Raw genomic sequence first — 24,532 nt, forward strand, 5'->3', positions numbered from 1 at the left:
CTTATAAGGTCTCCTGGGTGGGCTCCCCACCATTGTCCGGTTATTGTACGAAGAAAATTCACTCTTTGTTGACATTTTTTCATCAGATACCTCACGTGACAACCCCAGGTGCCTTTAGAGTCGAACCAGACACCAAGATATTTGTGTACCAAAACCTGAGAAATCGTTTTACCCATTAATTGTGTTTGAAGCTGAGCAGGTTCATGCTTCCTAGAAAAAACTACTATCTCAGTCTTCTCCGGAGAGAATTCGATACCTAGCTGTAAAGCCCAAGCAGACAAATTGTCCAAGGTATCTTGCAATGGTCCTTGCAAATCGGCAGCTTTGGCTCCTGTAACAGAGATTACACTGTCGTCTGCAAGTTGTCTTATCGTGCATGAATTTGCCAGACATTCGTCGATGTCATTTACATAAAAGTTGTAAAGAAGGGGGCTTAAACATGAGCCCTGGGGAAGACCCATGTAGCTAATGCGAAAAGTTGCCAAATCGCCGTGCGTAAAATGCATGTGCTTTTCGGACAACAAATTGTGCAAAAAATTGTTCAAAATTGGAGAAAATCCTTGTCGGTGAAGTTTACCCGAAAGAATGTCAATAGAAACGGAATCAAAAGCCCCCTTAATGTCCAAGAACGCAGACGCCATTTGTTCTTTGCGAGCATACGCCAGCTGAATATCTGTTGAAAGCAACGCAAGACAATCATTCGTCCCTTTGGCACGGCGGAAGCCAAATTGAGTATCTGATAGTAGACCATTTGATTCGACCCAATGGTCTAAACGACGGAGTATCATTTTTTCCATCAATTTTCGGATACAGGATAGCATTGCAATCGGCCTATAAGAGTTGTGATCAGAAGCTGGTTTCCCTGGTTTTTGGATGGCGATCACCTTCACTTGCCTCCAATCCTGCGGTACAATATTTTGCTCCAGGAGCTTATTGAACAAGTTCAACAAGCGCCTCTTGGCATTGCCGGGTAGATTCTTCAACAAGTTGAATTTGATTCTATCTAACCCAGGCGCGTTATTGTTACAGGACAGGAGGGCAAATGAAAATTCTGCCATCGTAAAAGGTGATTCAATCGCGTCGTGGCCCGGAGACGCATCGCGAACAATGTTTTGCTCAGGAACAGAGTCCGGACATACTTTCCTGGCAAAATCAAATATCCACCTACTTGAAGACTCCTCGCTTTCGTTGACCGTTACGCGATTCCGCATTCTTCGGGCTGTGTTCCAAAGAGTGCTCATTGATGTCTCCCTCGACGTCTCGTTCACGAACCGACGCCAATATCCGCGTTTCTTTGCCTTAGTCAAGCTTTTAAACTTGGTATCAAGCTCCGAATAACGTTTAAAGTCGTCGGCATCGTCTGTATCCCGGAAGGTCAGATACGCGTCGGATCTTTGCGTGTAGACATCGGAGCACTCTTGGTCCCACCACGGAGTGGGAGACCGTTCTTTGATCGTTACGCCGGGATATTTCTTCGTTTGGGCTTGCAACGCGGCGTCGAGAATCAAGTCCGCGAGGAGGTTGTATTCTTCAAGTGGTGGATGATGTTGAATCGACTCGACCGCTTTTGAAATCATTTCCTCGTATAACTTCCAATCGACATTCCGTGTGATGTCATACGGAATGTCAATTGGTCGCATGCGAGTTGAACTGTTAGTAATTGAAATAAGAATAGGCAAATGGTCGCTACCGTGAGGATCAAGGATTACCTTCCATGTGCAATCCAACCGTAGCGACGTCGAACATAAGGATAGATCCAAAGCGCTTGGGCGCGCTGGAGGTTTCGGGATACGTATCATTTCACCGTTGTTTAAAATAGTCATGTCGAAGTCATCGCAAAGGTTATAGATTAAAGAGGAGCGGTTATCATTGTATGGGGAACCCCAAGCCACGCCATGAGAGTTGAAGTTTCCCAAAATCAAACGTGGCGAGGGAAGAAGTTCTATTAAATCAAAGAGCAGCCGTTGCCCAACCTGTGCTCTGGGAGGAATATATATTGAGGCAATACAAAGCTCTTTACCTTGTATTGTCATTTGACATGCGACAACTTCGATGCCTGGAATCGAGGGGAGGTTAATACGATAGAAAGAATAGCACTTTTTAATCCCTAAAAGTACTCCTCCATATGGGGTGTCTCGATCAAGGCGAATAATATTAAAATCATGGAAGTTGAGATCAATATTTGAAGTAAGCCAAGTTTCACAAAGGGAAAATGCATCGCATTTTTTTTTATATATCAAAACTTTAAACGAATCAATTTTTGGTAAAATACTTCTACAATTCCACTGTAAGACAGAGATAGAATCCTTCATATACGCAGTTGAATTAGGCATCGAAGGATACAATCGCTGCAAGGAGGGGCCATTGGGCAGTCAACTGCTTCAAAAATGATCTAACTGTTGGGAGGAATGCTGTAAGAAAAATTTTAATTGGATCGGATACATTGAAATTTTCAAAAATCCAGTCCACAATGTCAGAAAATTTCACTAATCCAGAGTTTGTTTCATCAACTGGATGTGCAAAAGGAACAAGTGGGGTTTTAGATGTTCCTGGCAGTGCTGGGAACTCCTTCTGGGACTTTAAATTTGCAAGCCCAGGAGGAATTTGCTTCGGTTTTTCCGCAGCACTGTTTGGTTTGTTCGTACTTTTCATTACACTTTGGGAAATCTTAGGACCTTTACGGAGAACTTTAGGAGAAGAAACATTTTTCCTCTTCCTAGACTCCCCAGGATTGGCATAAGATGTTCCCGCTGATGAATCGTCAGAATCGGTTTCATCAGAGGGCAACAGATCGAAGGGGTTCGATGTTATGGTAGAAGTGGTCACGGTCTTCTTAAGCATCTCAGCGTAAGAACGCTTTGAACGCTCCTTAAGTGACCGCTTGATTTTATCTCTGCGCTGCATGTACACCGGGCATGTGGAGAGCTCATGCTGGTTTTCCCCACAGTGAATACATTTTTCAGCATTAACACTGCAAGAATCTTCCGCATGAGTCTCCCCACACTTGCTACATCGTGCCTTATTGCAGCAGTAGGCGGCTGTGTGGCCTAACTGCTTGCAATTGGTGCAATTCATAACACGGGGTACATACAATCGCACAGGCAGACGAACCCGGTCGATCGAGACGTGGCTAGGGAGTGCAACGGCAAACGTAACGCGAAACGAGTCTGACGGAGTGTAAACTTTTTTACCGCCGACGAGAGACATGGACCGCAATTGCTTACAATCCAAAATCTTCGCTTGTGTTTCGGTATTTTTGAAGCAACCGGTTGCGCTTTTTAGGATACACTCGACAGACAGACTCGAATCGGTTATGACACCGTCGATCTCCACGTCTCGTGCGGGTATGTAGACGCGATACTCGCGTGTGAAGAGCTCAGAGCAAGCGATAGCATTGGCCTGTGCCAGATCACTGACCACGACACGGAGCTTGTTAGGTCGGACCTTGGAAATTTCGGTCACGGCCTTGTACCCCTTCGTCAGGTCTTTAGCAATTTGCAGTATGTTTAAACGCTTTGAATTCACTCCTGCCTTTGGACGAAAATAAACAGTATAGCTGCCCTGTTGAGATCCGTCCGGGTAAAGCCTGGGGCGAGGGGGGACTGGAGAATGAACAGGGGAGGGGGTAACAGAAGGGTCAGGGTCAGGGGGGTTCGGGGATGGTGGCACGGGAGGCGAGGGATCTATATCCATTGCGCTAAATGTAGCGCACTAGCGCCGACAAGAACACGTACCTCTTTACTTCTTCCTTCCAGCAGTGGTTGTCCGATCGTTCGAAGCTGCACCCAAAGCAGCCAGCAGCACCAGTACAGCAGCACCAATACAGCCACCAGCAGTGAGCCGGGTGTGAGATCACTCAGCACAGCGACACGGACTCGACTGTCAACTGATGGGCTTGGATTAAAAAGATCTATTCACGGTGCACAGATCAAAACTGCAGCTGGTATTTTGCACCAATACAGCCAAAGTTGTGAGCCGGGTACAGAACGTATCGACACAACTCACAATCTAGTTGGCCTTTAGCGCGAATAATACACTCTTTTGTTTGGCTATTCGTACACACGGACCGGATTGTAATAGAACGACCACTTTGCACGTCCGTTTCTGTCGAGTGTTCGACGCGGAATAACAGTTTGATGAGTTGTTGACTGTTTTTTTCTTTTGCATTGTCAGTTTTGGAAATTTTACCTCCCGCATTGAGCTTCGAAATTATTTTTTTTTTCAATGTCCTGGACGTTTCTGTGCGCAAACAAACTCATTTCTGAGTAGATACGAGTGTCCTTAAACACGTCCAGAAAAATAAGCTTGCGCATGTTTGCGCATTTATGATATAACATGACTTTATGTGTACAATCCTATGCAATGTGTTTGTTAATTTATGACTTTTTTTTTAAATTACGACGTGTTTTCGGACACTGAAAAAATCTTTCAGGTGAAACTTCTTTGGAAATGGCTCCAAGAATCCCTGCCACATCGTGGAATAAAAAATTTGAGTTTTTGGAGGCGAAGTTATTCCGAATAATGAAATGTTCATTAAAATCGCGGAAGATGCTTAAACAGCGAGTGAGTATTTTTAAAGCAGATTTCATGCGCAGGTGGACAGCATCTAATCGTCACAAAATACGCTTCTCTACAATTAATGCGAAATGGTTAGGTGAGCTTCCCAGCTTTGAAAGGAATTTCTCAAGTCGGTCGTCCAGTGAAAAATATTGAAAATTTGAGTAACAGAACGGAGCAAGACAAAGGAACTGAGAGACAACGTTTCCCCAGACGAATTAGTTTTCGCCACTCATATGCGTCAACTAGCCAGCGGAAATATTGATGTAGCCTACGTTATAAAAGAAATAGCTAAAGATCCATCAAAAGCTTCAGATTTCCGAAGTACAATATCTTCCTGCAAACCCGACGAAGTTCAAAAACATTCACCCGGGCAAGCACTGGCTATTTTTGTCGAAGCTAACCTCAGTAGAAGGCAGTGGAATGTTATATAGAGTGCAAATGAAAATGTATACCCGTGTTATTCCATTCTGCAGAAGGCAACAGCTGAATGTTACCCAAAAGTCATTAGTGTCACGGAAACAAGCGCTGAAATACGTCTTCGATCTTTATTCGAAATGGGGATGTGATGGTTCACAACAAGCTGAGTATAAGCAAAAATTAATAAACATGGAAGCCAACGATTGCAGTATTTTTCAAAGCTCCTTTGTACCGCTAAGGTCACAAGCACTTTTAACGGAAATTCAAAAATTTTGTGGCAAAACCCTGTACCTTCATCGCCAAGATATTGCAGACCAATAACAATTAGGTTCGCGCGCGAAAATACTGACATCACTAAATCAGAAATCAAATACATAGAAGATCAAGCGAAAATGTTGAATCAAACTAAGTTATACACATCATATGGAAATTCAGTGTCCGTTACACATGTGTTAATACCCACTATACTCGATGCCAAGGTGTGTAACGCTGCCACTAACACCACATCGACTATGCGATGCTATATTTGTAACGAAACGTCTAAACATTTCAATAATCTAACGATAACAGAATCGAATCCGGAAACTTTTAGATTTGGCCTTTCGACACTCCATGCGAGAAATCGTTGCTTCGAAACCCTGTTACATGTTGCATACAAACTACCAATTAAGAAATGGCAAGCCCGTACTAACCTGGAGAAAAAAACTGTTACTGCAACAAAGCAGTGAATTCAAAGATCTTTTAGAGATGTGATGGGCTTATTGGTAGATATGCCATGCCCCAAGGGTGGCAACACAAACGATGGGAACACATCGAGAAGATTCTTTGGTGACCCTGTAAAGGCTTCGCAAATATTAGGAATCAATGTTGATTTAATTAATAAAAAGCAAAGTCTTGGTGCTACATTCCGCATCGGAACTTGACACCTTCTGTTTTATTATACACAGACTTCGCAGCCGACTGTTTTAGTGTACAGAACAATTGCGGGGCTAGCGCTACGATCCTACTGACACTAACAGTCTCTCCCGAGCCGAGACTCGAACCTACGACGACTGGCTTGTTAGGCCAGCATCGTACCTCGAGACCATCTGGGAGACAAATTTCTGGGAGATTTAATTAATAAAATGAAAGTTATATTGGAAGCTATTTCAAGTGGATACAGTATTGACCAGGAAAAATTTTCATTGTTCGCTTTACAGACAGCTAAGCTTTATGTGCAACACTATGGATTGTACCCTATGACGCCAACTTTGCACAAAATTTTGATGCATGTTGCAGAGGTAATTCGACATGCAATTCTACCAATTGGACAGCATTCAGAAGAAGCTGCTGAAGCAAGTAACAAATACTTTCGCAAATACAGACAAAACTTTGCGAGAAAAACATCGAGAGTAGAATGTAATCTAGATGTAATTATTAGGTTGCTATTAAGTTCCGATCCATTTCTTACGAGTTTGCGAAAAATGCCAAGAAAAACATCCTCGCAATTTTGTCCAGATACTTTAAGTCTCTTGGTTACAGAACAGATGAATTCCTCTAAAGATGTCATTGTAACATTTGAGTACGATTTTGATGATGAGTTTGATGAATAAACGTTTTTATATTTCACTTCGTTTAACTGTATAAAAATTAAACATGAAGAAAAATAAATTTCCATCTAAATCTGTTTCTGATCAATCGTTTATTTTTGTTCAGTCTGTATCAAAGGTGTCAGCATAACAGCAAATCCTCAGTGCTACATTCTGATTCGGAGCTCGATCTTCTGTTTATTATTAATAATCATTACTTCATGATCAACTGTTTGGTGTACAGGTAAATCGCGAGGCTAGTGCTACAATTCTATTGAAGCTAACAGCCTTTCTCAAGCCGACGTATATATGATTTTGAATAATCTACAGGCCATGTTCGATTTTGGCAACACGTCCAAATTTAAATTTTTTATGATGCCTACCGGGCTGAAGAGAAAATTCAATAGCCAATTATATAACCAATCCGAACAGTGTTGTCCAATGGCTACCGGACTGAAGCGAGAATTAAATTCCACGCTTGAAAGGTTGCTGGTGGCAACACGTCCAAAGTTTTTATGTTGCCAAAATTGAACCGTGCTAAAAACGAAACGTGCCAAAATCGAACGAGGTCTGTATATAAGAAAAGTTATTTATCACTGCAACGTAGATATTATTGATCTTTCAATTGTAATTTTCATATTAAAGACATAAGAACTGCTAAATATACAAATTTCAGCGTTATTGCGCATGAAAATAATTGTTTCCAACTTTTCACTTGAAATACCCCTATGTGCGACGGCAAGTTCTGCTGAGAGGCAGAAGCCAAGAGAGCGGCTCTCTTGTTCACATGGAAACGGTTTGTTTGTGCTCGCTCGGGTGCGAGCGCGGCGGCATGCTTGACTCACTGAATGCTGCTTCGGCGTCTAATACTGAATTTCTTTATTCCACGGGGGTAGTGCCAACTTTCAAGTGGAATAAAAAAACGATCTCGATCTACCATCTAAAGCCTTGCGTTGGTGTGCGTGAGACCATGTGCGATGTAAACATAAATAAGGCAATCCACGAGACAGTTGCGATCAGCTGATTTAAGTCTGTTTTCAACTTATGACAGCTTTACGTATGCGGATGCAACCCGGATCCAGAAGCGTGAAAAACAAATGCTATCCGATCGGTAACTCTTGTATTGCGGGTGCCAATCCTAAATACAACAATAACAAATCATTTTTGATATTATTGCCGACATTAAAAGATTTCTGTTTTGGTCGTGTTTTGGTTTTGCAGCTCGAAAAACAGCAACAATAACAAACGTACAAACATTGAAAAGCCACCCGTGGACTGCCTTATGCTTTCAAAATACTTTTCTCCATCCCGCCATCTCTGCACTCTGGTATTGACAATAAAAAATAAGCGTTGTTCACATCGGTTTTGACTTTTTTTCGCTCTTTTGTTCGCGCAAAATTTTCTTTTTTTTTTCGTTTTTCTGAAATTCTGGTGTATTTGGAAAAATTTCTTTTCTGCCAAATGGAAGGACCATCAACCATCAACCTCCAGGAATATGATATGGTTCTGGATGAATTTGCCAGCATCGCATGGCATGGTGAAGGCAGTGTGCTGCTCCGTAACAAATCGAGTAAGCATTTTGTCTATGCTGACCAGACGTACCGTTTTTCGACAATTAGCAACCGTCCTGTCTTTTTGCCGTTTTGTACTTACTCGTTGAAAATTTTTCTGATAAAGCTTCAGTAATAGAGTTCATGACAGTTGCAAACCGTTGGGTTCAAATATTTTACGAAAAGGAAAATATGTTTTTCTTGCTCTATTGAGTACATGTCGTGCTTTGCTGGTAGTACCGTGTCCAGTAAAGGGCATTTTCAATCGTCAACGGTATATGAGCTGATTAAATTTCGTGATTGCAAGTTGAGACCGTAAGAGCCATGATAATTGTTAGACAAGATTCCTATCTTTCTTATGACAATTTATTAGCATTACGTTCTACTGCGTAAAATTTTATTACCGGTTAAATATTTTTGTACAGAACAAGGCAATGAATAATTTTTTGTATGTGTCGCTTTGGTTAGTAATAATTTGCAAAAATTAATTTTCCCAAGTGTCCCGTTTTTTCGTACCTATTTGTCCCTAGAAAATCTGGTCAGCCTTTTTTTTGTCTCGCCACCCGACTCCTGCTTGTTCTCGATGGCTTACTGAAAATTCTGATTAAAGCACTTTCGAACTTGGAATTGGAATTGGAATCCAAATCTAAATCCGATTCCATTAATTCCATAACAAATACCTTTGCTGCAGCAATTATTTCTTCACTGCGTTCCATGATTTCACTGCACAGACGACAAATCACATTTTTCTTTTGTTTTCAGCATCACCCGCGTGTTTTGACCGTTTTGACAGATACGATGTAATAGTATTGGTGAACCCACTCGCAAAACTGACAAAAATCACAGTGCGAACCTGTCTGTTTTGCAGGCGCTTCCAGGTCAAAACTGGGTCAATGTCGAGCGAATAAAAAAAGGTTTTGACAGCAGTTAGTGCGCTTCCAGGTCAAAACGAGGTGAGCTGGTGGAATAAAGAAATTCGCTTTAAGATAAATGCATACATTTACAGACATGTTTATTCAAACTGCTGGTGGCTTTCACCCAACTATAATAAATAAACAGGTTAGGAGAAAGAAGGGGTTTGATTGTTTTGGTAACGAAAACATAGTAAACAAACCTGATGCTAAAAGCTTCTACGTCACAATGTCTAAGGTTTCATTACAACGCACTGGTAGATATTGATAAAACAGAATTTTAAGCATTAATACAACTTTTGGGAAGAGAATTTTTACTCGTTATTTTGGAAATCAATTTATAAACATCTGGTGAAGAGGAACGAATAGAGTTCTGATACAACCAGATTTAATTTTCAATTTCTAGCCAATATTCAACATAGATAGGGCCTCCCAAAAAGTCATTATAAAAATAAATGAAATAAATCAAATTTTATTCTACAAAGTGCCTAGTTTTCTGGCTATTTCTTCCTGTAATAGTACAACAATTTCGAAAATTACCGTGGTATCTCATCTGAACTATATTATACTTATTAATTTTTCTCCTTACAGTGTTTTTTCATGTGTTTTTATCTGATGTTTATACACGTAACGAGAAAGGTGGGGTTCGCCAGCCCATCTCTTGAGGGATCTTGCGTTGAATTGTCTCTGCATTTCTCAACCAACTATTAATTAGCTGTTAATTCTAACTGTGCCTTATGTTCAGCTCGCAAACTTCTATCAGACGGATCTATTTTAGGTCGCGTAAGAATAGTTGGAACGACTATTCAGTAAGTATTTAAAATGATTATTGCCGTACTATTTTGAACAAGAAATAGTCGATGACCGACAAAACTCGACCCTCTGGTTTGAAGTGCTGGGAACACGCAAACTTTGCAACAGCTGACAACTGAGACCCACAAATTTAAACCCGTTTGGGAACATTCATAAATGACGTAGCATTCGAAGGGGGAGGTAATTTGCAGTTTTGTGACGAAAGGTGACGAGGGGTAGGGTGGGGGGTCAAGCCAAGCTACGTAGCAAATATGGAATTAAGAAAAAATTTGGAATTTTTCTAATTGTTCTTTTTTATCACTGTTTTGTATGTTTTGGGTTGTTTTTATTACTTCCTTGTCTTTTGTTGTTCATTTATGACACAAAGTATGTTTTTGATAATAAAATTTGAAAAATAAATTATCATGTGGGGGAGGGGGGTTATTGTAAAGCTACGTAATTATCTAGAGGGTGGTCCTGATTTTGTGACGAAATGCTATGATTGGGGAGGGGGGCGTCAGAAAAACCCTTAAAAAAGCTACGTCATTTTAGGATGTTCCTTTTCGGGTTGGTTCATGCCACGGAAAACTATGCATGCTAACTGGTAGTTTTCCTTTCCGTATCTTGTATGATGAAATTTCACATGATTTTATTGAGTAAAACGGCATTTTAGGTTCTATGCACTCCGTTCACTCCACAGAAATGAACACACTTGACTGTTCAAATAAAACTTTGTGACGTAATATCCCCGAGCGCTTTGATCGGATTTCATGTTGGGTGTGTACATAATGGGAGCATGCAACATTTTCACCAATACGGCGGTAGGTATCTGCCTAACCTTTGCTCAATTAATATTGGCTTTCACCGACATGAATCAAATACTTATTTTTTAGTATCCGCGTGTGTGTTGTATCCCACGATTCCTCGGGCTGATTGTGTGCTGAGGCTATACCGCGCAAAGCGCAGCTTTTTTATATATTTTCTCATTGTTGATATTCATACTTCTTACCTGAGAAAAGACGCGTACCGCACAATTTGTTGAAATGGTTTGAAATTTTGAACTTAAAATTTGTCCGATTATTTTGTTTCGATATACCTTCATTGTTTTTTTTTTTTTTGCTGGCAATGACTTCTCTGGCTTTTGAATGATTATTTTTAGCTCCAAGCTATATATTCATAGACGCAACACAATTAATTTAGGACGTTTTAGTTTAGGTGTGTGTGTCCCTTTTTTATAAAATTTATAGAGCTTTGTATGCGTGGAACTTTGCCATTTTTATCTTCTATTAGGTATTTTTTGCGTCAAAGATTGATATTAACGGCGAATGTTCAAATAGTTTAACAAAAGAACAGGCTGGATGCGACCATACCCGCGTTTAAAAATAATTTACATTTTACAACTCGCATTCGAATATAAGTCATGGATACTAACTCTCACAGGACATGAAATCAGTGCCTGCGAATTAGCTCGTTGATATGTACGGTCGTCAATGCTTATGCTCATGTGTTATTCGAACTACAAAGGATTCAAACGTCTTTCATTTCCTAGATATGCCAAACTTTTTTTGACAATAGAACTTTTGGGGATCACACCCGATAAGTGTTAGCTATGTTAATTTTTGAATATGTGATACGTGCTGCCAAACATGATCGAAAAATAATTCAAAAATAAAAATTTGGAAAATTGACAATATCTTGGTTAGTTTCTGTCTACTACTAGAAAACTAATTCATTTTTTTTTTTGAAAAATTAGGCACCAACCGTATGTTCGGTTATGTTGTGTGATTATACATAAGTTATGATGACCTCTCGAAGCATTATTACCCCAGCATCTTGGTCAACATTTTACCTGATTAATTTTCATTGTCCTCGATATTCCTTGATTTCTCTGATCAAAAAATAAAGTCACAATTAAAAACTTCAAACAATTATCTTGAAATGGTGGTATTTTTGTTGAATGCAAGTAGCAGATCGAGAACTAGAGTTTATCGAAATTGTGAAATCTGACATTTTTATAATTTTCGTTGAAATTTTAGTGATGTTTTCTATGATTACTGTTGGATTTAGTAAAAATATGGAGTTCTTCAAAAAACACAATGAAAAAATTTACTAAATTTACTGAAATGGGTTTCAGTTACTGTAGTTCATGTCAGTTTGCTTGCAATCGATGTGTAATTTCGTAGCATTATTTTCGATAATTAATAAATCGAATACTTCGAAAAACAAATACCAAGCAAACAATGATGATCGTTAGAACATTCGAATAATTTTTGCCATTAGCCAAGCTGGTCCTATACCTGTTTGTAGTTGCCGTAAACTCGTTCAGAAAGTTTTCCTTTTCTTCCATGTTTTCGTCGATTACCAAGTAAGGTCCAAAAAGATCTGTTGAAAAAGCAGTTAATTGTTAAAACACTGCCAATTAAACAAATTTAAAAGTATACTTTTCACTGGGGACCAGTTGGGAACTATTTCGGCCGTGGGCACACCCGTCTTGGCAAACGAAGTCCAAAGTTGAACCATGGCTTGAGCTATCTTAGTCTCCGTAGTACTCAAATTCGACCAAGAAAAGAGATAATACATATCGTTTGCATGATGTACTGGTCCTTCGTAGGGAAAGGGAATCACCAGCGGCAATTCCGCGGATGGATCCACCGGATAATCAAAACTGTAAAGAAAAACTCTACCCGGATTGGCTGTTGCGAGTGCTGTGGTGTCCACCAAAACCGGCCCTTTGATTCCATGGTTACCACAAATCTTCGAGAACAATTCAATTTATAACTTATAAGAAATGGTTTAAAGTGTACTCACATCTGTCAAACCGAGAACTATATTTTTCCACTTAAATTGATCAATTTCACTCACTAAAAAGTGCTCCGAAAACGCGTACCCCTCGAGAGCACCATCGAGTTTCGTTTGACCAAACTTTTCATGCAGCAAGCGCACGAATGATAGCAAATCATGGGAGCTATTTAGCGATTGCAGTTTCTCCGGTTGTAAGCTGCAGATTTCGTCCAACAGAAACAATCCCTCCTGAGAGGTGACGCCCGCCATCACGGATATGTTGGAAGAAACTGGCAAGGTGCTGGGATGCGTAGGGAAAAGTCCCGAAGGACCACCCACGACTAGCGTTGTGCCAGCAACGTTCGGATATCCTTGATTGATGATTGTATTAGTGCGATGAGATCCAAATGCCTCAACAAGATCTTGGACTGATGTTTGCAGTAGACATTGTTCCAAGTTGTCGGTGCAACCTAGACGTCTAGCAATATCGTAAGCTCCATCAATCGGAGTGTCACATGTAGCCCATGGGGAGAATACAGATCCCGACTGAAGAATTGCTCGATGAAACAGTGGCTCCGGTCTTTTTTGGGTAAGCGGAGTGTGTAACAGAGCAGATACTCCTGCTGATCCAGCAGATTCGCCGAAGATCGTAACGAGTTGATTGTTGCCACCAAAAGAAGCGATGTGATTTTGGACCCACTCCAGTGCAAGTATCATATCCAAAATGCCTACATTCCCTGGAATTTCATCACTTAAAGTAGACAAAAATCCCAATGGACCAAGGCGATATTGTATCACCACCAGAACTACATCTGCTTCTAGAAGGAAGTTGGGTTGGTACTGACTTGCAGCTCCAACGAAAAACCATCCTCCATGGATGAATACCATTACGGGTCGAGGAGTGGTGAGCTATAACGAAGGTAGATGATACTGTATATTTAACTCTCAACTAATGATAAACTCACGTCATTGGAATACACCGATAAGGTGAGGCAGTCTTCGTCGAGTAGGTTGACATACTCGCCCGCAGACTGTGGACAAATGATACCAGGCTTGGATGCATCTAATGTTCCCTCCCAGTTAGGCGCTTTGACTGGTGGCTAAATAGATAAGATTAGGTTCTGCTGTGACACTTCGAAGCAATCGATATACCTGAAATCTCAAATTTCCGGTTGGAGATTTAGCATACGGAATCGCTAGGAACTGGTAAATCGTTCGGTTGGTCCAACTTGTGTACGTAATTGATCCCTGTACCGTACCGAGCTCGGGGATATTCACGACTGGTGACTGCAGGCTTTGGGCTCCAACCAGAACGAGGCTTGCAATCCAGGTGTGTAATAGAACCAATGAAAGCATCGTGTGTTTTGATACAGAACTAATTTGAAACTGAGAGCAATTCCGGGTAATAAATCGTTGATCGATAGGTGTTTATATTGTCGTGAGAGGCAAGATAAGAAGATTTCTGCTATCTGTGTCATAGTCGTGAGCAGGTTTTCTCTTTGAGAGGGGTTTCGTTCATGTTAAATTAGACAAACCGTATGTTTTACTTGGGTAACTAAGAATCATATATTGATATCGTTCTAAATGTAAGTATTTTTTTCACTCTAGTGAATTCCAATATTTTGAAACATATATTTTTCTAATTCATAAAAATAAGAACGGTAATAAACATGTGTAAACCTTTCGGATTATCGACCAACCTCATGAGCCATTCTCTTCAGATTAATTATATTGTGAGTGTATATAAAAGGTAACGGAAGTTTATATGTTTGTAGTATTTGTGATATCTAATTTTGATTTTTTTTTATCTAGTTAAGAATACGGAATAGACCCTGGTGTCCAAAACTGTACCTCTTACCGATTTCTTCTTTTTGGGCACCAGAAGTAGTGTGCATATGATTTCTGTCATATAAATATGTATACTATTGAATGCTATTTTAATTTTCTGTTCAAATTCCACTTAAATAACTTTATTTACCCTAATTGAAATGACTTCACTTGCATATTCAATAAATTTGTTCAAGATCACTATCCGATGATAGTGGTTATGGCTGTTGACGTCACAGTGGATAAGAAAAGAGAAATTCTACTGTTAACCTTCGGTTTTTATGGAGGGGCGACGAAATATAATGTTACGCTATGCTACCAACCTGCATTTTCTGTTTGGATCATTATCCTTGTTGATCATCGAGAGATAAATCAGCTTTGAACACAGGTATTTTTTCATTTTGAGACGTTGTAATTCATCTGGGCCAGGAAACCCAACAAACTTGATTCAAGAAGCTATAGAGACACGCAAAGGTTGGATGGTGCAAAACCACATCAATATCATGTTAAGTTAGCACATCTCTTGTATAAGTTCAAAACTAGTACAGCGAATGTCTGTTGTTCATAACGAATTTGATGCTGTAGCGTATTTTCAATGTACTAGACGGCTCCTAATCGTTACACTTATAAAGTATTAACCGGTGATAATAACGTCATGATGAATACCAGTACAATTGGTAATATTTTTCAGAAGATTGCTATCATTAAAACAGTGCAACCGGTAATCAATATTGATTATGTTGGTACTGACTAAATCAATGCAAATAATTACTAATCGTTTAACTATCATGTATGAAAGACTTTTGATATGCACCGGCTCGCGAAAGTAAACAGAAGTTTTTTGAACGCTGTAGAACTGATCGTTCGCCCAAAAGTCTACTGAAACATGACGATTGTTGTGTGTGTGATACATATTATAAAAGTTTCAATTTTGTTATTGATCCAACTAATTAAACCTTCTGTAGTGAAATAATATTTTTTATTAAAGCAAACTACATTGAAAAACTGCAGAAAATTACTTCAAAAAGTTATATTGGAAAAATCGATTTTCAGGGACATTCTATAGAAAACTTCACAAAAGTCCCTCTAAGAAGACAGACAGAGGTATAATATCTTCGGAAATGTTGTTTTGTATTAAAAATATCATAACTTTATCGAACGAAACAGATTTTTATTTGCTAAAATGAGAAAAGTTAAAATTCGTTTCTCACTATGCATTAGGTAGATCAATCACAAATTGAAACTAACTATAAAAAGTTGATTTTAGGAGGTCTTCAAGATAAAATTCCACAAAAGTCCATTCAAATAGGTAAATATAAAACGGGCCATAACTTTTCCGAACAAAGCAAATTTTTATTTGTAAAAATTAGAAAAGTAAAATTTGTTTCGCACTTTTTAGTGGAATAATTATAGAACTCCAACTTCTATAAAATGAAGAATAATTAAAGAAACAACTCAGCTGAGGAAACAATAGATCAAAAAGCATTTTGTGAGTGCCGTCCAATTTATAACATCGCCTGAAGACAACAATTGCTGCATTATTTGAATAAAAATCATCAATTGCTCAGAGAATATAAGATATAAAAATAAACTTTCTTCGATGAATCTGTGTGTTTTGGTATAGCAAACAACATTATGAAACATTGAAAAAAGTAGAGAATGCAAAGTCGCAAGGTTAGCACTAACACTTATAAAATAACTCGGAAAATATTGTGATGACATTGAAAAGATTCAAAATGGCATCTGTGGTCGTTTAACAATCAATTTTAAATTCAAAATGTCTACACTCGGTTTCAATACAATAGCCAAGAATTGCCAAATATCACCTCATATTAGTACGGCCGGAGCCGGGATAAAATTGTTCAACCCTAGTTGTCATTTTAAACCTTTTCAGTGCCGCCGCATTATTTCCAGAGGTTCACACTAACTACTAGGTTCACTAGCCTCGGATGGAAGTTATTAATATTAAGATTAGATAGTCCATCGTAATTTCGGTGTCTATCATTCAAAAAGTGTAGTTTCCTGGTCAACCATGCGATCGTGGATTTGCACATAACTAGAGTTAGATAGAAGTAATGCCGCTGCACTAACCGCTGCCGCTGTTGTTATCCGTTGTTGCCGCTGCTACTACCCGCCGTCACTTGGTAAATCCGGCCTAGTGGCCATCCACTAATAATATGATTGGTTTAAACAGAAGCCAACTATTTTACAGTTCAAATAGTATATGCCCTGTTTACTAAATAAATAATTCTGTCGACCATGCTAAGGAAAGCAATTATCCAAAAAAATTTGTGTGTCGTCCAAATACGGCAGTTTTTCATTGAAGGAACTGTCGGCTGATGTACCTACTGCTGATGGTGCCGCTATCGTATAAAAGCAGTTTTTCAAGTACCGCTACCTGCTGCAACTTAGTAAGAATCACCCTAGTCGCCATCTACTAATAAAATGATTGGCAAAGTGCTTTTGTATTTTTATTTGTATTTATTTAATTATATCATCTAACCTTGGAGGGTGGGGAAAAGCCCATTTGGGAAATTTCTTGCGAAACACTCAAATGCGCGTTAAACCTCACCATCTTTTGATCGAATATTGACATGCTTTGCTCGGCTTACGAGGTATATAATTCTGTTGACCATGCTAGAGAAAGCAAGCGTTGAGCGACCAATTAGGGGTTGAAATATTTGTTTCAACAAGGCTTGACAAATTTAAACAGTACAGAAATTCGAAAACCAAACTATATCTTTCTGCATTGAGGCGTACGCATAGATGCCTTTCCAATCGATTTCCGCAAAAACAAAAGAAATTCATTGAAAAAAAAAAAACTAACCGACTTATAAGAATTTGATATAGGACATATTCTTCCGTTTTTCCGTTTTGCTATTTTCATCTTAGGCCCCTATTCAGAACTTCCTGATAGACTTAGTTGTGCGTCAAAAGTTAAATTGAAGAAATTGATTTTGATGCGTAAAACATAAAACATAAAACATAAAACATAAAACATAAAACATAAAACATAAAACATAAAACATAAAACATAAAACATAAAACATAAAACATAAAACATAAAACATAAAACATAAAACATAAAACATAAAACATAAAACATAAAACATAAAACATAAAACATAAAACATAAAACATAAAACATAAAACATAAACATAAAACATAAAACATAAAACATAAAACATAAAACATAAAACATAAAACATAAAACATAAAACATTAAACATAAAACATAAAACATTAAACATTAAACATAAAACATTAAACATTAAACATCAAACATTAAACATAAAACATAAAACATTCAACATCAAACATTAAACATAAAACATAAAACATTTAACATTAAACATAAAACATAAGACATAAAACATAAAACATAAAACAAAAAACATTAAACATTCAACATTAAACATTAAACATTAAACATTAAACATTAAACATTAAACATTAAACATTAAACATTAAACATTAAACATTAAACATTAAACATTAAACATTAAACATTAAACATTAAACATTAAACATTAAACATTAAACATTAAACATTAAACATTAAACATTAAACATTAAACATTAAACATTAAACATTAAACATTAAACATTAAACATTAAACATTAAACATTAAACATTGAACATTAAACATTAAACATTAAACATTAAACATTAAACATTAAACATTAAACATTAAACATTAAACATTAAACATTAAACATTAAACATTAAACATTAAACATTAAACATTAAACATTAAACATTAAACATTAAACATTAAACATTAAACATTAAACATTAAACATTAAACATTAAACATTAAACATTAAACATTAAACATTAAACATTAAACATTAAACATTAAACATTAAACATTAAACATTAAACATTAAACATTAAACATTTAACATTAAACATTAAACATTAAACATTAAACATTTAACATTAAACATTAAACATAAAACATAAAACAGAAAACAGAAAACAGAAAACAGAAAACAGAAAACAGAAAACAGAAAACAGAAAACAGAAAACAGAAAACAGAAAACAGAAAACAGAAAACAGAAAACAGAAAACAGAATACAGAAAACAGAAAACAGAAAACAGAAAACAGAAAACAGAAAACAGAAAACAGAAAACAGAAAACAGGAAACAGAAAACAGAAAACAGAAAACAGAAAACAGAAAACAGGAAACAGAAAACAGAAAATAGAAAATAGAAAACATAAAACAGAAAACAGAAAACAAAAAATAGGAAACAGAAAACAGAAAACAAAAAACAAACATCAGAAAACGAACAACAGAAGACATAAATCACAAAACAGAAAACTGAAAACAAAAAACAGAAATTTTAAAATAGAAAACAGAAAACAGAAATTAGGAAACAAAAAACAAAAACAGAAAACGAAAAACAGAAGACAGGAATCACAAAACAGAAACCTGAAAACAAAAAACAAAAAACAGAAAACAGGAAACAGAAAACAGAAAACAGAAAACAGAAAACAGAAAACAGAAAACAGAAAACAGAAAACAGAAAACAGAAAACAGAAAACAGAAAACAGAAAACAGAAAACAGAAAACAGAAAACAGAAAACAGAAAACAGAAAACAGAAAACAGAAAACAGAAAACAGAAAACAGAAAACAGAAAACAGAAAACAGAAAACAGAAAACAGAAAACGGAAAACACAAAACAGAAAACAGAAAACAAAAAACAGAAAACAGAAAACAGAAAACAGAAAACAGAAAACAGAAAACAGAAAACAGAAAACAGAAAACAGAAAACAGAAAACAGAAAACAGAATACAGAAAACAGAAAACAGGAAACAGAAAACAGAAAATAGAAAATAGAAAACAAAAACCTGAAAACAGAAAACAGAAAGCATAAAATAGAAACCAGAAAATAGAAAACGAAAAACAGAAAACATTTAATAGAAAAAATAGCAAATAAAAATAACAAACAATGAACAGGAATTTGAATAGGTGAACTGCTCCATTATTCATCTCAGCCCATATATTCATCTCATACAACATGAAAACTCACTTTAAAACAGGAAAACCGCATGTTTTTTTCTTAAACCAACCTGCTAGTCCATGAAATGGATTCTTATTAGTTCACTTTAGATTTCTCATAAAGTTTTATCCTCAAAAACTCACTTAAAAGCACTAAATGTGATAATATACTCGTGCATCTGCACTCGAAAACTCATTTAATTTAATCCTTTTTATTCTGCATCAGAAAATAAAATTCAAGCATTCTTCTATATGGCTACAATGGGACTCGTTCAGCTGCCAACAAAAGTTTTTTTCATCACTAGCGGACCACTTTTTTTAATCACTAAAAAAAATCACTCACTACAATAAGAATACATTAATCTTTGAAATGTTTACCTCAAATTTCCAAAAACAAGCTCGAATTAGCAGAAATATATGAGATGAATTTCTGTAATTCTTAATTCCCAATTGTATGTATTTTCATCTCTTTTTACTGCGTTGAAGAAAATCAAAAGTTGTCAAATCAGTTTCTGTTAATACGAAAAAATCATACTGAAAATGTTGAATTATTCCGACATAATTGGCATAAATCGAGAGCACTGCAGTGGTTACCTAGGTGACCAATTTTGCACGTAAACAACTACAGGGGATATCTAGGTAACCTACTACGACGGGCTGCGGCTACGTTCATTCATGATAAATAGTGTGATGAATATAGGAGCGTCATGAGATGAATAATTGAGCAGTGATTCGGGTTTTGAGATGGATATGGAAGCGTTGTGAAAAATGATTTTTTAACAAAAATCAGAATAAATCTAGCTAAGTTTACTTAATATATGTAATTTTGTTATTTTGTAATTTTGTAATTTTGTAATTTTGTAATTTGGTAATTTTGTAATTTTGTAATTTTGTAATTTTGTAATTTTGTAATTTTGTAATTTTGTAATTTTGTAACTTTGTAATTTTGTAATTTTGTAATTTTGTAATTTTGTAATTTTGTAATTTTGTAATTTTGTAATTTTGTAATTTTGTAATTTTGTAATTTTGTAATTTTGTAATTTTGTAATTTTGTAATTTTGTAATTTTGTAATTTTGTAATTTTGTAATTTTGTAATTTTGTAATTTTGTAATTTTGTAATTTTGTAATTTTGTAATTTTGTAATTTTGTAATTTTGTAATTTTGTAATTTTGTAATTTTGGTATTTTGTAATTTTGTAATTTTGTAATTTTGTAATTTTGTAATTTTGTAATTTTGTAATTTTGTAATTTTGTAATTTTGTAATTTTGTAATTTTGTAATTTTGTAATTTTGTAATTTTGTAATTTTGTAATTTTGTAATTTTGTAATTTTGTAATTTTGTAATTTTGTAATTTTGTAATTGTGTAATTTTTGAATTTTGTAATTGTGTAATTTTGTAATTTTGTAATTTAGTAATTTTGTAATTTTGTAATTTGGTAATTTTGTAATTTTGTAATTTTGTAATTTAGTAATTTAGTAATTTAGTAATTTTGTAATTTTGTAATTTTGTAATTTTGTAATTTTGTAATTTTGTAATTTTGTAATTTTGTAATTTTGTAATTTTGTAATTTTGTAATTTTGTAATTTTGTAATTTCGTAATTTTGTAATTTTGTAATTTTGTAATTTTGTAATTTTGTAATTTTGTAATTTTGTAATTTTGTAATTTTGTAATTTTGTAATTTTGTTATTTTGTAATTTTGTAATTTTGTAATTTTGTAATTTTGTAATTTTGTAATTTTGTAATTTTGTAATTTTGTAATTTTGTAATTTTGTAATTTTGTAATTTTGTAATTTTGTAATTTTGTAATTTTGTAATTTTGTAATTTTGTAATTTTGTAATTTTGTAATTTTGTAATTTTGTAATTTTGTAATTTTGTAATTTTGTAATTTTGTAATTTTGTAATTTTGTAATTTTGTAATTTTGTAATTTTGTAATTTTGTAATTTTGTAATTTTGTAATTTTGTAATTTTGTAATTTTGTAATTTTGTAATTTTGTAATTTTGTTATTTTGTAATTTTGTAATTTTGTAATTTTGTAATTTTGTAATTTTGTAATTTTGTAATTTTGTAATTTTGTAATTTTGTAATTTTGTAATTTTGTAATTTTGTAATTTTGTAATTTTGTAATTTTGTAATTTTGTAATTTTGTAATTTTGTAATTTTGTAATTTTGTCATTTGGTAATTTTGTAATTTTGTAATTTTGTAATTTTGTAATTTTGTAATTTTGTTATTTTGTAATTTTGTAATTTTGTAATTTTGTAATTTTGTAATTTTGTAATTTTGTAATTTTGTAATTTTGTAATTTTGTAATTTTGTATTTTTGTAATTTTGTAATTTTGTTATTTTGTAATTTTGTAATTTTGTTATTTTGTAATTTTGTAATTTTGTAATTTTGTAATTTTGTAATTTTGTAATTTTGTAATTTTGTAATTTTGTAATTTTGTAATTTTGTAATTTTGTAATTTTGTAATTTTGTAATTTTGTAATTTTGTAATTTTGTAATTTTGTAATTTTGTAATTTTGTAATTTTGTAATATTGTAATTTTGTAATTTTGTAATTTTGTAATTTTGTAATTTTGTAATTTTGTAATTTTGTAATTTTGTAATTTTGTAATTTTGTAATTTTGTAATTTTGTAATTTTGTAATTTTGTAATTTTGTAATTTTGTAATTTTGTAATTTTGTAATTTTGTAATTTTGTAATTTTGTAATTTTGTAATTTTGTAATTTTGTAATTTTGTAATTTTGTAATTTTGTAATTTTGTAATTTTGTAATTTTGTAATTTTGTAATTTTGTAATTTTGTAATTCAGTAATTTAGTAATTTTGTAATTTTGTAATTTTGTAATTTTGTAATTTTGTAATTTTGTAATTTTGTAATTTTGTAATTTTGTAATTTTGTAATTTAGTAATTTTGTAATTTTGTATTTTTGTAATTTTGTAATTTTGTTATTTTGTAATTTTGTAATTTTGTAATTTTGTAATTTTGTAATTTTGTAATTTTGTAATTTTGTAATTTTGTAATTTTGTAATTTTGTAATTTTGTAATTTTGTAATTTTGTAATTTTGTAATTTTGTAATTTTGTAATTTTGTAATTTTGTAATTTTGTAATTTTGTAATTTTGTAATTTTGTAATTTTGTAATTTTGTATTTTTGTAATTTTGTAATTTTGTTATTTTGTAATTTTGTAATTTTGTTATTTTGTAATTTTGTAATTTTGTAATTTTGTAATTTTGTAATTTTGTAATTTTGTAATTTTGTAATTTTGTAATTTTGTAATTTTGTAATTTTGTAATTTTGTAATTTTGTAATTTTGTAATTTTGTAATTTTGTAATTTTGTAATTTTGTAATTTTGTAATATTGTAATTTTGTAATTTTGTAATTTTGTAATTTTGTAATTTTGTAATTTTGTAATTTTGTAATTTTGTAATTTTGTAATTTTGTAATTTTGTAATTTTGTAATTTTGTAATTTTGTAATTTTGTAATTTTGTAATTTTGTAATTTTGTAATTTTGTAATTTTGTAATTTTGTAATTTTGTAATTTTGTAATTTTGTAATTTTGTAATTTTGTAATTTTGTAATTTTGTAATTTTGTAATTTTGTTATTTTGTAGTTTTGTAATTTTGTAATTTTGTAATTTTGTAATTTTGTAATTTTGTAATTTTGTAATTTTGTAATTTTGTAATTTTGTAATTTTGTAATTTTGTAATTTTGTAATTTTGTAATTTTGTAATTTTGTTATTTTGTAATTTTGTAATTTTGTAATTTTGTAATTTTGTAATTTTGTAATTTTGTAATTTTGTAATTTTGTAATTTTGTAATTTTGTAATTTTGTAATTTTGTAATTTTGTAATTTTGTAATTTTGTAATTTTGTAATTTTGTAATTTTGTAATTTTGTAATTTTGTCATTTGGTAATTTTGTAATTTTGTAATTTTGTAATTTTGTAATTTTGTAATTTTGTAATTTTGTAATTTTGTAATTTTGTAATTTTGTAATTTTGTAATTTTGTAATTTTGTAATTTTGTAATTTTGTAATTTTGTATTTTTGTAATTTTGTAATTTTGTTATTTTGTAATTTTGTAATTTTGTTATTTTGTAATTTTGTAATTTTGTAATTTTGTAATTTTGTAATTTTGTAATTTTGTAATTTTGTAATTTTGTAATTTTGTAATTTTGTAATTTTGTAATTTTGTAATTTTGTAATATTGTAATTTTGTAATTTTGTAATTTTGTAATTTTGTAATTTTGTAATTTTGTAATTTTGTAATTTTGTAATTTTGTAATTTTGTAATTTTGTAATTTTGTAATTTTGTAATTTTGTAATTTTGTAATTTTGTAATTTTGTAATTTTGTAATTTTGTAATTTTGTAATTTTGTAATTTTGTAATTTTGTAATTTTGTAATTTTGTAATTTTGTAATTTTGTAATTTAGTAATTTAGTAATTTAGTAATTTTGTAATTTTGTAATTTTGTAATTTTGTAATTTTGTAATTTTGTAATTTTGTAATTTTGTAATTTTGTAATTTTGTAATTTTGTAATTTTGTAATTTTGTAATTTTGTAATTTTGTAATTTTGTAATTTTGTAATTTTGTAATTTTGTAATTTTGTAATTTTGAAATTTTGTAATTTTGTAATTTTGTAATTTTTTAATTTTGTAATTTTATAATTTTGTAATTTTGTAATTTTGTAATTTTGTAATTTTGTAATTTTGTAATTTTGTAATTTTGTAATTTTGTAATTTTGTAATTTTGTAATTTTTTTAATTTTGTAATTTTAATTTTTTTAATTTTGTAATTTTATTTTTTTAATTAGACGATCTTGTGTTTCACCTGCTTAGGGAGTCTTACAATACTCTCTAAATCGATAGTGATGAAATTTATTTACCAATCAGAAATCGAGATTTTGTAAAATGGAAAATCAAGACGAAAAAAAGATTGCATAAATTTACATACAATTATTTTGAGCACGGAACGTAAATTCAATCAGCAGAAATAATTAAGACTTGACCCTTTAATCCCATTTACTGCACGATCCATGCATTGTCCTGGACAGCCGGTGTGAAAACCCCGTATGGGTTGGATTTTTGCCGCTCATCGTAGTTTCAGAAGAAG

General features: G+C 33.2%; 1 protein-coding gene across 1 annotated transcript; it reads right to left on the bottom strand.

Annotated features, from left to right (window-relative positions):
- Positions 1–11,903: 11,903 nt before the first annotated feature.
- On the bottom strand, positions 11,904–13,946 carry LOC129732239 (glutactin-like). The gene is made up of 5 exons (XM_055692913.1): positions 13,732–13,946; positions 13,545–13,679; positions 12,607–13,488; positions 12,240–12,552; positions 11,904–12,180 (listed from the first exon to the last, which is right to left on the bottom strand). The coding sequence occupies exons 1-5, from the start codon at positions 13,933–13,935 to the stop codon at positions 11,984–11,986; spliced, it is 1,731 nt and encodes a 576-aa protein (XP_055548888.1). The 5' UTR covers positions 13,936–13,946; the 3' UTR covers positions 11,904–11,983.
- Positions 13,947–24,532: the final 10,586 nt, after the last annotated feature.

This window comes from Wyeomyia smithii, chromosome 3 (assembly GCF_029784165.1).
Source record: "Wyeomyia smithii strain HCP4-BCI-WySm-NY-G18 chromosome 3, ASM2978416v1, whole genome shotgun sequence".
Classification (NCBI taxonomy): domain Eukaryota; kingdom Metazoa; phylum Arthropoda; class Insecta; order Diptera; family Culicidae; genus Wyeomyia; species Wyeomyia smithii.

What these genes read in the sequence shown, in the direction of transcription:
- LOC129732239 (XM_055692913.1), bottom strand. Translation starts at nt 13,935, where the DNA reads ATGCTTTCATTGGTTCTATTACACACCTGGATTGCAAGCCTCGTTCTG. An exon ending in TAGTTCTCGGTTTGACAGAT is followed by an intron (nt 12,553 to 12,606) that starts GTGAGTACACTT and finishes TTGTTCTCGAAG; the next exon opens with ATTTGTGGTAACCATGGAAT. An exon ending in CAACTGGTCCCCAGTGAAAA is followed by an intron (nt 12,181 to 12,239) that starts GTATACTTTTAA and finishes CTTTTTCAACAG; the next exon opens with ATCTTTTTGGACCTTACTTG.